Source organism: Hoplias malabaricus, chromosome 1 (assembly GCF_029633855.1).
Source record: "Hoplias malabaricus isolate fHopMal1 chromosome 1, fHopMal1.hap1, whole genome shotgun sequence".
Lineage (NCBI taxonomy): Eukaryota > Metazoa > Chordata > Actinopteri > Characiformes > Erythrinidae > Hoplias > Hoplias malabaricus.
Genome location: NC_089800.1, coordinates 61,631,824 through 61,646,888, shown reverse-complemented (window position 1 = coordinate 61,646,888; position 15,065 = coordinate 61,631,824). Strand labels below are relative to the sequence as shown.

At 39.0% G+C, this 15,065-nt stretch overlaps 2 protein-coding genes across 4 annotated transcripts; both read left to right on the top strand.

The window, feature by feature from the left end:
* Positions 1-3,445: 3,445 nt before the first annotated feature.
* On the top strand, positions 3,446-5,548 carry LOC136673770 (uncharacterized). The gene is made up of 7 exons (XM_066649515.1): positions 3,446-3,899; positions 4,070-4,151; positions 4,267-4,369; positions 4,494-4,602; positions 4,711-4,819; positions 5,196-5,310; positions 5,405-5,548. The coding sequence occupies exons 1-6, from the start codon at positions 3,446-3,448 to the stop codon at positions 5,287-5,289; spliced, it is 951 nt and encodes a 316-aa protein (XP_066505612.1). The 3' UTR covers positions 5,290-5,310; positions 5,405-5,548.
* Positions 5,549-10,464: 4,916 nt separating this feature from the next.
* On the top strand, positions 10,465-14,101 carry LOC136690865 (uncharacterized). Of its 3 annotated transcripts, none has more exons than XM_066663038.1 (8): positions 10,465-10,517; positions 11,811-12,429; positions 12,600-12,681; positions 12,797-12,899; positions 13,024-13,132; positions 13,241-13,349; positions 13,726-13,840; positions 13,935-14,101. In XM_066663038.1, exons 1-7 carry the CDS (start codon positions 10,512-10,514, stop codon positions 13,817-13,819), a joined length of 1,122 nt encoding a protein of 373 aa, XP_066519135.1. In that variant the 5' UTR covers positions 10,465-10,511; the 3' UTR covers positions 13,820-13,840; positions 13,935-14,101. The 3 variants fall into 3 exon arrangements, with proteins under 3 accessions (XP_066519135.1, XP_066519050.1, XP_066519225.1); XM_066662953.1 differs by lacking the exon at positions 10,465-10,517 and adding an exon at positions 11,192-11,301; XM_066663128.1 differs by lacking the exons at positions 10,465-10,517; positions 13,241-13,349 and adding an exon at positions 11,192-11,301.
* Positions 14,102-15,065: the final 964 nt, after the last annotated feature.

Below are 15,065 nucleotides of genomic sequence, written 5' to 3'. Positions count from 1 at the left end.
TGGCTGATGGAGCAAGACATGTAGAATCGATCTACGGCATTGGACATCGATCATCCAATAAGAAAGTTCAGGCTCTGTGACATCATTGCTAGACAGCCCCCTTATTACCATATAAGAGCAATAAAAAATATAAGAGCAAGGTAAAAATAAATTGGGAAATAAATGAATGCAAAAAATTAATTAATAAATAAATGAATTGTGGAGGAAATAAATTTTATTGAGTAATTAATTAGTACATTTTTAGATTTGGCAGGTTTGGTCCTCCATATAGTGCAGCGCTAAATGATACAAACCTAGTTGTGGGGAATAAAGGCTGAATAGGTGAAGGCCATTAATAGCATTGATATATCATATCTGCCAGGGAAGTTGAAATTGTGGTGAAAATTTATGACGTTTTGATCATGGAGGTAGAGAGGATGGAAAGGGTTATCCTCTTAACACTCCAGGTATTTTTTTCCATTTTCTGCCTGAAATTACATACTCGAATCTTGATGCAGTGAATAAACTAAAGGCAGTTTTATAAAGTAATTTTACTGAAAAGCCTTCAGAATTTTTAAAGATATTGAAATGAATTTTTAGTAGTCAAAATATGATCAAACAAATAACACATTTTAGGCACTTTTTAAAATTTAATTTGGAATTATCTTTGAAATCTTCTTTAGGAATCTTCAAAGACCCCAACCTCTCCATAAGAAAAATTATTCATTTTATTGCAGACAAAAAATGATTATCTAGGCTTAATAAAAGCATTTTCTCTTCCTTGACAAACTAATCTCATGCACCTCTCCAAATGGCTTTTTACCCTCACCAAAGAGGAAAAATGTTCTGACTCCCCTAGATTTATTCTGATATAGTCTTGTTTCTAACCCAGTACTCTTCCCTTTTAAGGCCAGATGCGTTGGAAGGAGGGAGCTTTCCCTGATTAGCTCTAGAGTGAGGCTGCTTCCCTCACCCCGCTCCTGTGTTTAAATGGTCTCTGTAGGGAAAGGACAGGCAATGAAAGGAATCTAAGCTTTGAAAACTTATTTATTGTTTTGATTGTTGTTTATACTGTCTGTGTGGTCTCTCGCTGTGCGCGTACGTTAGGAAGTTTGGTTGCTTCCATGCTTCCTTGGTTGAGCATCGCCCCTGATTGGTTTACAGACTTGATGGATACACGGTTATAACAGAGATCCGCGGGGAACATATTTAAGAATTCTTTTTTATTATTTGTTGTATTTTATTTTGGACTGATTTTTATTTTCTTTCTTTTTGCAAGTCACCTTTACACAAACTAACAAGTGGATTGACTCAAATTCTGTCTTGTTTTGAAGGGGACAACCTACGTAAGCACTGGTATCGTTTGTGTGTGCTTGTGGGCTCTTCAGGCTTCATGGCGCCACAGTTTTTTTTTTCTTTGTTTTGTTTGTGTTTTTGCGAGGAAGAGGTCTCATGTATGGAATAACAAATTCTTTTGGTTTTAATTCAGTAGTCCTACATTTTAGAGTAGTGACTTACATTATCTCTGTCTCGAGAGTCTGCCCATTTGACTGATGTGCAATATGTACACAGTTTGTAAACAACTAATAAAAACTGCAGGGGACTGTATGTGGTGCATGAGCACGATCCAAAAATCTTCCTGTGATGGTGTATCATGGACAAGTTCTTATCGTTCACGATCTTGCATCATCATATCGCACACCCCTAACTCAAGCTACCACTCAAGTTTAGTTGAAGAATTTAAATATGCAAATGTGAGTCGCGAGATGATTTTGTCAAGATCGAAGGGTTGCAGTGGTTACATCAGCAGCACCAATAACAAAAGCAGGAAGGAAGTGGATTCCACGAGTGGCAGTGCAGGTAGCCAGGAGCTCATTAGAGCTAAGGGATGTGATTGGCCAAGTGCAATGTCAAAGACCATGCCTTGGGTCAGGTGATTCATGGAACGCATTTAGTAAAGTAAAACAAGGCCAGTGGCTTCACTGGGAGAATCTAGAGAAGCGGAAGATAACTTGACAGGGATGGTGGGCGATGGAGGCAAGTCGTATTAAGTTTTTACTTAGAACAATTTATGATGTCCTTCCAACTCCACAAAATCTTGAACAGCGGGTAGGTGGAGACCCTAGATGTAGATTATGAACAAGGCTTGGCACGCTGAAGCATATTCTATCAGCTTGTAAAGTTAGTTTGTCGCAGGGGAGGTATACATGGAGACAATCAGGTGCTAAGGGTTTTAGCATGTTTGTATGATAGCAAACGCTTAGAGGTAAATGCATTGATGAGTGGTAGTAGTAATAAAGTGATTAGGTTTGTGCATGAGGGGTAAAGTATTCAAGAGCATGCACAGACTATAAAAAAAAAAAACAATGAAAAATGAAGCCCAAAGAAAATTAGTTGCATAAAGGGGGAAAAAGAAACATGAATGAAAAAAAGAGTTTAAATACAAAGAAATTTGTGTAAGAGAAAAAAAAAGAAAGCAAAAATCAAAAGACTGAAAGAAGCTTTTGTTATTATTTTCACAACTGTTAGCCCAGTTTGACCAAATGAAAGTTCTTTAACATTTCATCTGGGAGTTTCTGTTATGTTTCGAAAGATTCTGGTCGAAGTTATGACAACTAGCCACGCCTAGTGTGGTGATGTCATAATGAGGATTCGCCCAGTGCCTGCGTGTACATAAAGGCCTGTCACACGGTACTTTCTTCTTATATTGTGCTGATATTCTGGAGCAACCATCTTTCTGAAGACACAACACAATAACTCACTGGAGAAATGTCAAAACTTTCTACAACAGAGAACAGCAGGAAGTCACCTGTAAATCATATGGTACTTTTAAACTTTTTTTTATTTGATAATTAACAAAATGGAATAGATTTTACATTTTTTAAATGTTTAAATTTTATTTATCTTTTCAAAATAAAAAAGATTATCTCTTACATATATTTGCAATGCTTGTCATTAATATTGCAGCAAAAGCCTGAATGTGCTGAAACTCCAGATTTATACTATTCCTTTTAGATTTATAAGTTATAGCTCAACATCCTTAAATGCATTAATCTTATGACTAAAGCATGCTCAGACTCTGATTAGATCTAAGGAATACAGGGCTGTGCCAAATGTGGGTGATATGGTTTAAAATGTCTCCTAAAATAATTAAGAGTGATTAAAAAGCTACACCAAGAACTGATTATTAAATATAATGTTCTATATCATTCTGGTTTGTATCTAAGAATAAAAAAGCCTGTGTGGATCGTTATGTTTAGTAGGACAGGTAAGGTCAATGTTCTGTCTTTCTCATTTTCAGGATGTAGGCTCTAATAGGTACTACCTCACACAATTGTGGCAAAAGAAGCAGGTGGATCTGGAGATTCGAGAGGTCATCCACAGAAGGATTCAGAACTCCATCAGGGTAGCCTTGGACGTGGAGTCCAGCAGGAGGCTTCTGAGCAGGGCAAATGAGAGGGTTCAGATGAGTACCTTGAGCCCCTTTCAGCAGAGACCCTATTTGGTGCCTTCTCCACCACTGGAAGCACCACGAAAAAGCATGAGCAGTCGGTGCATGTTTAAAACCAAACATGTGAATGTTGATCTGGAGAAGCCATCCCCAAGGTTCGACCCAGAGAACTTCTCCATCTGCAATGTGGATGCGGCTCTGCAGGGGTACATTTCCACTGAGCTGCAGGACCACCTGCGCGAGAATGTCAGGTCCTTGACCCGCCATGAGAAAGCAGTGGAAAGACAAACCGAGCAAGGAAGCGGCTTTCCCTGCGCAGTCTTTGGGTCTTCGAGTGAATGGGACTCAATTGAGGATGTGTCCACACCTGAAGAGTGTAGTGCACCTCCATACAGCATCACACCATCACCTGATGCTGAACTGCGTGAGCTGCACACACCACCAAGGCAGTTCCAGCTGACCCAGCTAGGTGAGTAAACCCACACGGAACCAGGCCACTTCGGTACTGCAATAGTTTTAGAGAACTTGGTGAACACCACAGCAATCCAGTAAACCACTTAGAGCTAATCTTAAATGTAATGTATATCTGACAAGGCTTTTGATGCTTTAAGCATTAAAAGAAATATTTTGTGAATATAGGGAGCAAGATTCCCAGATGGACAGGCTTTGATGCTCAGAAAAGGACTGTGACTGAGTTCATCAGAAAGCAGGACGTGCAAAGGTATTTACGAGCCAACTGAAGCAGATAGAAGGAAGTGTGCATTGAAGTGATACAGTAATACGTACATCGATTTCTAGCCTTGTTAATCAATTTTAATGTCTGGCTTTTGAAACAGGATTAAAAAACTAACAGGGATGGCATTGGTGTGCAAGGCTGCAGAGCGCCATGCTAAATTCCTGCTGCCTGAGCTGGAGTGCATCTGCCAGAATGTCAGGAAGGTGAGACACCTCAGACACTCTGTTAAACAGCTTTTATAATGACAAGTGTGCTTATGATCAAAGACAAATTTAAGTGACCAGCTAAGGATAGAGACTCACTGTACTTCATTTGTGTTCATCTCAGAAGGAGAACCTGGACTCGAGGTTTCTGGCAGAGCCCTCTGCCCTCAGGCATGTTCCTTTCCCTGCTGCTGCCGAGATGAGTCGACACCGTTTGGCTTACGAGGCACCAGGTAAGTTCCAGTATTAATCATGGCAAAATTGTATATTCATGACTTTAATGAAGATCAATGCTGAAAGAATGTTGATCTCAATGTTCAATGTTTTTCAAACAATGATAGGGAGCAAGATACCCAAATATACGGGCCATGCTAGGCAGAGGAAGCCTGAGGGAGGCCAGGTGAAGCCTGCAACCAAAAGAAAGGCTGTAGAGACTTGGCGAAGGAGGCAGTAAGTGAAGGCAGGACAAGCAGACAAGTGGCTCTTCTGCCTGTCTGAAAGCCACCTCTTCCTTGATGTGGTATTCAGGCAGCCATTTAACCTGTAGAAATCCTCCAGGTTGAGGAGTGGTACAATTTTTAAACAGCTGGACCAAACACACTACATTTGCACTAAGCAGAAAGACAAATGTAAGATGCTAACAGAGGATGGTTGTGTTTTAGGAGATTATTCAGGCTAGAGTTGTAAGAGGAATGAAACACAAATAAAAATTAATTTTGTGATAAGAATAGTAAACATTTCTCACACAATGCCCAATAACATTGTCTTGTGCTGCTCATCATGTGTGAAGTGTTAAGCGTACTGACAGAAGCAATCTTTCCTTCAGACCTGTTCGCCAAGGAGCTTCCTCACGTGTTGGGGGCCTTCAACCTGCTAAACAGCAACAGTGGAGGATCTTAAAAGCAAACAACCTGCCATAAGCAAGCAAGATTTGGATTCAGGTGAGTTGAGACTTCCCTCTTCTCATTTTCCTCTTCTCACAGCATTACATTTACTGATCTGCACTGACAAGTATTCTGTAAAATCTTTCCACAGAAGAAACTCCGTTACATTTCTGGCCACTCATAAAGCCTGTCAGAGCTAGCAGACCAACTTAGTCTAAAGAGAGGCATGAACAAAGGGACAAAGTGATGTTTAAATGCTTTAATGAATCATCTCCAGAGGCTCCAAGGACCGAGCACAAAAGGACCCAGAGAAAATGAAAATGCAAAATGAAATAAAACCCTATAAATCTAAATGAATTGTCTCTGATTATTAGAAACTAGACAATAGTGCTTGTTTATTCCCAGCTAGCAAAACTGAATCGGCCCACGTTGTCCCGGCCGTGCTGTGTGGCCGTAGCGCGGGTCAATAGTTCTGGGCGAGTGTTGTGGCTGAGGCACGGCTCAAATGACTCGGCCCTAGTCCGGCAAGCCAGAATTAAATCGCGATAACCGGACCACGACTGAGTTTGAGCCAGAAGCACGCCGTAAGTGCCAGACTCTGCTCAGATCTGGCTCATTACCGGTTGTATTACTTTATTTCTATACAAACCGCCCACACACACACACCCACACACCTCAGAAAAGGATAGAATCAGGTTCATGGAGAAATTACTGCTTTATTAAATAACAAATTACACTCAGAAAATAAAAGGTACAAGTACAACAGTGTTTAAAAGTCCAGTTTTGTTCCTTAAAAGGTACACTGCATTCTCTTCTCCAGAAAGAGAGATACATGTTTGTAATTTCTCATTATAGAAATGTGTCATATAACAAAAAACATAAAAACAAAAAAAGTCCTGGAGGTGAAACAGGGTGTATGAAATGAACACGACTTTAATCTCTGACAGTGTACATACATTCAGTGCAATGAGATCAGTACCTGCTTTTCACACAACCTTGAAACAATGTAAACATACAGCAATTGCAATGTGTACAAACAGTACATAAAATCAATACATAGAAAATGCATTTGAAATTGGCAGTGTCATGATTTCCTAAATCCAATTAACATTCAAATGCTGTTTTCCATAATTGGTTTTACACCCTAAGAACTACCTTCTACATTCAGACTTTTCTTTAAATATATGTCATTTATGTACTACACTAAGGCCATCAGTCCAAATAAGAAAACTCTTAAAATAAAAAAAAATAATATTTTAACACTAGGTTTGGAAAAGTTAATAAATAAATAAATAAATAAATAAATAAATAAATAAATAGAGAATAGTTCTACATGGCAGAAGGGTACTTTACAACAGTTTGAGTTTCCTCAAACGTGTGGAAATACACATTTGACACTTGGGCTCAGATTCATGGCATACATCTTTTCCATCAACAGTTTGCAAGCTTCTGCTGTGTTGTCACATTTTGTCAGTACCTCACTGCCCTCAACAATGATGGAAATATCAGCCGTATCCTCGTCTCTGGCAGCCTGGACAACAAGGATCTTCAGGATGTGCAGTGTAGTGAAAGAGCGCTCAAGTGTAGTCACCTCAGTTGTACTCCTTGTTGAATTCCAGCTCTATAATTAAACACCTAGAGATTATGTACACGTTCTGTTCACTTCAATATATTTTCTTTAAAAATCTTTAATGAAAAACCGTAAACTGCAAACTTCAAATGTTGCAAGATTATCAGATTTTAGTACAAACTATTTTACAAACGATTATGCTACAACTGATGCTAAAGATTTCATCAATTAAGCTCCTATCTGCTTTTCTCTCTGCCCACCTGCATTTGTCCCTGCCCACCTGCATTTGTCACTGCCCCACTAGTTTTCTTGCTGCAGTCCGTCTTTACATATTTACATAAGGAAAACGAATTAATGTTCATAGTTAATTTTGAAAATTTTAAATAACTTCACAGCTCCAAAAATAATCTACTTCACACGCTTTTGTTTCTTTTTTTTCTCTCTCAATAAATAGGCTTCTATCTTTTTCAAGACAACCTCCTTCAACCCATTAGTCACCATCCCAAAATCAGTGCTACGTCCTAACAAAGAATTATTTTAAGTGGAATTATATTTAAAACATTACATTACACGAAAAACCAGCACTGACCACACTTTATGTCTTCTTGTGTTTAGGCAGTTTTATTTCTTATTTTATTCCTTATCCTGAGGGAAGCGGTTCAATGTGATGTAAAGACCCACAAAAATGCTAACATTGTCTTGTAAAATATGCCTTCGAAAGACATAATTACTAAAATTAAAATACTCATGTAAGAGCTATTGTCATATCATTTAAAAGTTTTCTATGTCAAAGGAAAAAAGGAGCTAGCTTAGCTAAGCTAAAGTGTGTCATTTGAAAAAACGATTCAGTATTACGTACGTAACATACAGCAATTGACAGAATAACGTATATAACGTTAACGATGTTAACTACAAAAATAATTATGTATCCAATAATATAAGGTTAAATTGAAATACTTACTAGATGAAGCCGGTGAGAGCTGCTCGCGCTCCGCGGTGACAGAAAAGAGCGCGAATCTTCTTCTGTGTTTTTACAGCGGTTCGCTTCTGCCACCCTCCGGTTTCTCATTCAGAGTTCATTCGTTTTAAAGCTGTCGTTTTAGTCCAGTCATCTTCAAAAACTTAAATAACAATCTCCTCCCTTCAACACGACACTGTCTCCATATTAACCCTGTTTATCATAATCATTTCTGTCGTTCGTGTCTCAGTCATTACATCAATTTTCTAAAATATTACAATATTGACAAAGCTTAACTGTATGGCATTCAACAAGTTAAAATAATGATTCTGTTTATTTAACATTTTTACATAGGTTTCCAGACAGTTACCAGTATTAGGGTGACCAGACGTCCTCTTTTACCTGGACATATCCTCTTTTTTAGACTTAAAAAAATGTCCAGGCGGAATTTTTCTGAAGCTTACATAGAATTTGGAGAAGCGTTTTGTTCACAAACTGGTCCCGCCCTCCTCTACTCTGATTGGTTCGCTTGAGTGAGAAGGGGGTTACTGTACTCACCCTAACCAGTATTGTCTACTGGCATGTGCCAGTGTCATGTGAACGTAAAGTGACACTGCCTTTTCCCCCCAATCAGGCCTTATATGGACGACATGACAACCTGACGACTACTGTGCCTTGCACATGGCGGTTGCTGGGGAAGTTAAATTATAATCTAAGGTTGGCTAGGCTGAATGTTAAACCAAGCAAGTCTAGATGTCTGTAGATTGTCAAAGGAAAAGCCGTAGAGGAAAATATTTGGATGGATTTTTTAATGACCTGTAGGTCGCCATTACTATACTTTAGAAGATGGCTGATGGAGCAAGACATGTAGAATCGATCTACGGCATTGGACATCGATCATCCAATAAGAAAGTTCAGGCTCTGTGACATCATTGCTAGACAGCCCCCTTATTACCATATAAGAGCAATAAAAAATATAAGAGCAAGGTAAAAATAAATTGGGAAATAAATGAATGCAAAAAATTAATTAATAAATAAATGAATTGTGGAGTAAATAAATTTTATTGAGTAATTAATTAGTACATTTTTAGATTTGGCAGGTTTGGTCCTCCATATAGTGCAGCGCTAAATGATACTAACCAAGTTGTGGGGAATAAAGGCTGAATAGGCGAAGGCCATTAATAGCATTGATATATCATATCTGCCAGGGAAGTTGAAATTGTGGTGAAAATTCATGACGTTTTGATCACGGAGGTAGAGAGGATGGAAAGGGTTATCCTCTTAACACTCCAGGTATTTTTTCCATTTTCTGCCTGAAATTACATACTCGAATCTTGATGCAGTGAATGAACTAAAGGCAGTTTTATGAAGTAATTTTACTGAAAAGCCTTCAGAATTTTTAAAGATATTGAAATGAACTTTTAGTAGTCAAAATATGATCAAACAAATAACACATTTTAGGCACTTTTTAAAATTTAATTTGGAATTATCTTTGAAATCTTCTTTAGGAATCTTCAAAGACCCCAACCTCTCCATAAGAAAAATTATTCATTTTATTGCAGACAAAAAATGATTATCTAGGCTTAATAAAAGCATTTTCTCTTCCTTGACAAACTAATCTCATGCACCTCTCCAAATGGCTTTTTACCCTCACCAAAGAGGAAAAATGTTCTGACTCCCCTAGATTTATTCTGATATAGTCTTGTTTCTAACCCAGTACTCTTCCCTTTTAAGGCCAGATGCGTTGGAAGGAGGGAGCTTTCCCTGATTAGCTCTAGAGTGAGGCTGCTTCCCTCACCCCACTCCTGTGTTTAAATGGTCTCTGTAGGGAAAGGACAGGCAATGAAAGGAATCTAAGCTTTGAAAACTTATTTATTGTTATTTATTGTTTTGATTGTTGTTTATATTTAAGAATTTCTTTTTATTATTTGTTGTATTTTATTTTGGACTGATTTTTATTTTCTTTCTTTTTGCAAGTCACCTTTACAAAAACTAACAAGTGGATTGACTCAAATTCTGTCTTGTTTTGAAGGGGACAACCTACGTAAGCACTGGTATCGTTTGTGTGTGCTTGTGGGCTCTTCAGGCTTCATGGCGCCACAGTTTTTTTTTTTCTTTGTTTTGTTTGTGTTTTTGCGAGGAAGAGGTCTCATGTATGGAATAACAAATTCTTTTGGTTTTAATTCAGTAGTCCTACATTTTAGAGTAGTGACTTACATTATCTCTGTCTCGAGAGTCTGCCCATTTGACTGATGTGCAATATGTACACAGTTTGTAAACAACTAATAAAAACTGCAGCGGACTGTATGTGGTGCATGAGCACGATCCAACAATCTTCCTGTGATGGTGTATCATGGACAAGTTCTTATCGTTCACGATCTTGCATCATCATATCGCACACCCCTAACTCAAGCTACCACTCAAGTTTAGTTGAAGAATTTAAATATGCAAATGTGAGTCGCGAGATGATTTTGTCAAGATCGAAGGGTTGCAGTGGTTACATCAGCAGCACCAATAACAAAAGCAGGAAGGAAGTGGAACCCACGAGTGGCAGTGCAGGTAGCCAGGAGCTCATTAGGGCTAAGGGATGTGATTGGCCAAGTGCAATGTCAAAGACCATGCCTTGGGTCAGGTGATTCATGGAACGCATTTAGTAAAGTAAAACAAGGCCAGTGGCTTCACTGGGAGAATCTAGAGAAGCGGAAGATAACTTGACAGGGATGGTGGGCGATGGAGGCAAGTCGTATTAAGTTTTTACGTAGAACAATTTATGATGTCCTTCCAACTCCACAAAATCTTGAACAGCGGGTAGGTGGAGACCCTAGATGTAGAATATGAACAGGGCTTGGCACGCTGAAGCATATTCTATCAGCTTGTAAAGTTAGTTTGTCGCAGGGGAGGTATACATGGAGACAATCAGGTGCTAAGGGTTTTAGCATGTTTGTATGATAGCAAACGCTTAGAGGTAAATGCATTGACGAGTGGTAGTAGTAATAAAGTGATTAGGTTTGTGCATGAGGGGTAAAGTATTCAAGAGCATGCACAGACTATAAAAAAAAATAACCATGAAGAATGAAGCACAAAGAAAAATAGTTGCATAAAGGGGGAAAAAGAAACATGAATGAAAAAAGAGTTCAAATACAAAGAAATCTGTGTAATAGAAAAAAAAGAAAGCAAAAGTCAAAAGACTGAAAGAAGCTTTTGTTATTATTTTCACAACTGTTAGCCCAGTTTGACCAAATGAAAGTTCTTTAACATTTCATCTGGGAGTTTCTGTTATGTTTCGAAAGATTCTGGTTGAAGTTATGACAACTAGCCACGCCTAGTGTGGTGATGTCATAATGAGGATTCGCCCAGTGCCTGCGTGTACATAAAGGCCTGTCACACGGTACTTTCTTCTTATATTGTGCTGATATTCTGGAGCAACCATCTTTCTGAAGACACAACACAATAACTCACTGGAGAAATGTCAAAACTTTCTACAACAGAGAACAGCAGGAAGTCACCTGTAAATCATATGGTATTTTTAAACTTTTTTTTATTTGATAATTAACAAAATGGAATAGATTTTACATTTTTTAAATGACTTGCCATTGCCTTAACTTTCAATTAATTTATTAAATTTATTTATTTTATTTTTTTTCAAAATAAAAAAGATTATCTCTTACATATATTTGCAATGCTTGTCATTAATATTGCAGCAAAAGCCTGAATGTGCTGAAACTCCAGATTTATACTATTCCTTTTAGATTTATAAGTTATAGCTCAACATCCTTAAATGCATTAATCTTATGACTAAAGCATGCTAAGACTCTGATTAGATCTAAGGAATACAGGGCTGTGCCAAATGTGGGTGATATGGTTTAAAATGTCTCCTAAAATAATTAAGAGTGATTAAAAAGCTACACCAAGAACTGATTATTAAATCCCTATATCATCCTGGTTTGTATCTAAGAATAAAAAAGCCTGTGTGGATCGTTGTGTTTAGTAGGACAGGTAAGGTCAATGTTCTGTCTTTCTCATTTTCAGGATGTAGGCTCTAATAGGTACTACCTCACACAATTGTGGCAAAAGAAGCAGGTGGATCTGGAGATTCGAGAGGTCATCCACAGAAGGATTCAGAACTCCATCAGGGTAGCCTTGGACGTGGAGTCCAGCAGGAGGCTTCTGAGCAGGGCAAATGAGAGGGTTCAGATGAGTACCTTGAGCCCCCTTCAGCAGAGACCCTATTTGGTGCCTTCTCCACCACTGGAAGCACCACGAAAAAGCGTGAGCAGTCGGTGCATGTTTAAAATCAAACATGTGAATGTTGATCTGGAGAAGCCATCCCCAAGGTTCGAACCAGAGAACTTCTCCATCTGCAATGTGGATGCGGCTCTGCAGGGGTACATTTCCACTGAGCTGCAGGACCACCTGCGCGAGAATGTCAGGTCCTTGACCCGCCATAAGAAAGCAGTGGAAAGACCAACCGAGCAAGGAAGCGGCTTTCCCTGCGCAGTCTTTGGGTCTTCGAGTGAATGGGACTCGATTGAGGATGTGTCCACACCTGAAGAGTGTAGTGCACCTCCATACAGCATCACACCATCACCTGATGCTGAACTGCGTGAGCTGCTCACACCACCAAGGCAGTTCCAGCTGACCCAGCTAGGTGAGTAAACCTACACGGAACCAGGCCACTTCGGTACTGCAATAGTTTTAGAGAACTTGGTGAACACCACAGCAATCCAGTAAACCACTTAGAGCTAATCTTAAATGTAATGTATATCTGACACGGCTTTTGATGCTTTAAACATTAAAAGAAATATTTTGTGAATATAGGGAGCAAGATTCCCAGATGGACAGGCTTTGATGCTCAGAAGAGGACTGTGACTGAGTTCATCAGAAAGCAGGACGTGCAAAGGTATTTACGAGCCAATTGAAGCAGATAGAAGGAAGTGTGCATTGAAGTGATACAGTAATACGTACATCGATTTCTAGCCTTGTTAATCAATGTTAATGTCTGGCTTTTGTAACAGGATTAAAAAACTAACAGGGATGGCATTGGTGTGCAAGGCTGCAGAGCGCCATGCTAAATTCCTGCTGCCTGAGCTGGAGTGCATCTGCCAGAATGTCAGGAAGGTGAGACACCTCAGACACTCTGTTAAACAGCTTTTATAATGACAAGTGTGCTTATGATCAAAGACAAATTTAAGTGACCAGCTAAGGATAGAGACTCACTGTACTTCATTTGTGTTCATCTCAGAAGGAGAACCTGGACTCGAGGTTTCTGGCAGAGCCCTCTGCCCTCAGGCATGTTCCTTTCCCTGCTGCTGCCGACATGAGTCGACACCGTTTGGCTTACGAGGCACCAGGTAAGTTCCAGTATTAATCATGGCAAAATTGTATATTCATGACTTTAATGAAGATCAATGCTGAAAGAATGCTGATCTCAATGTTCAATGTTTTTCAAACAATGATAGGGAGCAAGATACCCAAATATACGGGCCATGCTAGGCAGAGGAAGCCTGAGGGAGGCCAGGTGAAGCCTGCAACCAAAAGAAAGGCTGTAGAGACTTGGCGAAGGAGGCAGTAAGTGAAGGCAGGACAAGCAGACAAGTGGCTCTTCTGCCTGTCTGAAAGCCACCTCTTCCTTGATGTGGTATTCAGGCAGCCATTTAACCTGTAGAAATCCTCCAGGTTGAGGAGTGGTACAATTTTTAAACAGCTGGACCAAACACACTACATTTGCACTAAGCAGAAAGACAAATGTAAGATGCTAACAGAGGATGGTTGTGTTTTAGGAGATTATTCAGGCTAGAGTTGTAAGAGGAATGAAACACAAATAAAAATTAATTTTGTGATAAGAATAGTAAACATTTCTCACACAATGCCCAATAACATTGTCTTGTGCTGCTCATCATGTGTGAAGTGTTAAGCGTACTGACAGAAGCAATCTTTCCTTCAGACCTGTTCGCCAAGGAGCTTCCTCACGTGTTGGGGGCCTTCAACCTGCTAAACAGCAACAGTGGAGGATCTTAAAAGCAAACAACCTGCCATAAGCAAGCAAGATTTGGATTCAGGTGAGTTGAGACTTCCCTCTTCTCATTTTCCTCTTCTCACAGCATTACATTTACTGATCTGCACTGACAAGTATTCTGTAAAATCTTTCCACAGAAGAAACTCCGTTACATTTCTGGCCACTCATAAAGCCTGTCAGAGCTAGCAGACCAACTTAGTCTAAAGAGAGGCATGAACAAAGGGACAAAGTGATGTTTAAATGCTTTAATGAATCATCTCCAGAGGCTCCAAGGACCGAGCACAAAAACAACCAGAGAAAATGAAAATGCAAAATGAAATAAAACCCTATAAATCTAAATGAATTGTCTCTGATTATTAGAAACTAGACAATAGTGCTTGTTTATTCCCAGCTAGCAAAACTGAATCGGCCCACGTTGTCCCGGCCGTGCTGTATGGCCGTAGCGCGGGTCAATAGTTCTGGGCGAGTGTTTTGGCTGAGGCGCAGCTCAAATGACTCGGCCCTAGTCCGGCAAGCCAGAATTAAATCGCGATAACCGGACCACGACTGAGTTTGAGCCAGAAGCACGCCGTAAGTGCCAGACTCTGCTCAGATCTGGCTCATTACCGGTTGTAATACTTTATTTCTATACAAACCGCCCACACACACACACCTCAGAAAAGGATAGAATCAGGTTCATGGAGAAATTACTGCTTTATTAAATAACAAATTACACTCAGAAAATAAAAGGTACAAGTACAACAGTGTTTAAAAGTCCAGTTTTGTTCCTTAAAAGGTACACTGCATTCTCTTCTCCAGAAAGAGAGATACATGTTTGTAATTTCTCATTATAGAAATGTATATAACATATAACAAAAAACATAAAAACAAAAAAAGTCCTGGAGGTGAAACAGGGTGTATGAAATGAACACGACTTTAATCTCTGACAGTGTACATACATTCAGTGCAATGAGATCAGTACCTGCTTTTCACACAACCTTGAAACAATGTAAACATACAGCAATTGCAATGTGTACAAACAGTACATAAAATCAATACATAGAAAATACATTTGAAATTGGCAGTGTCATGATTTCCTAAATCCAATTAACATTCAAATGCTGTTTTCCATAATTGGTTTTACACCCTAAGAACTACCTTCTACATTCAGACTTTTCTTTAAATATATGTCATTTATGTACTACACTAAGGCCATCAGTCCAAATAAGAAAACTATTAAAATAAAAAAAATAATATTTCAACACTAGGTTTGGAAAAGTTAATAAATA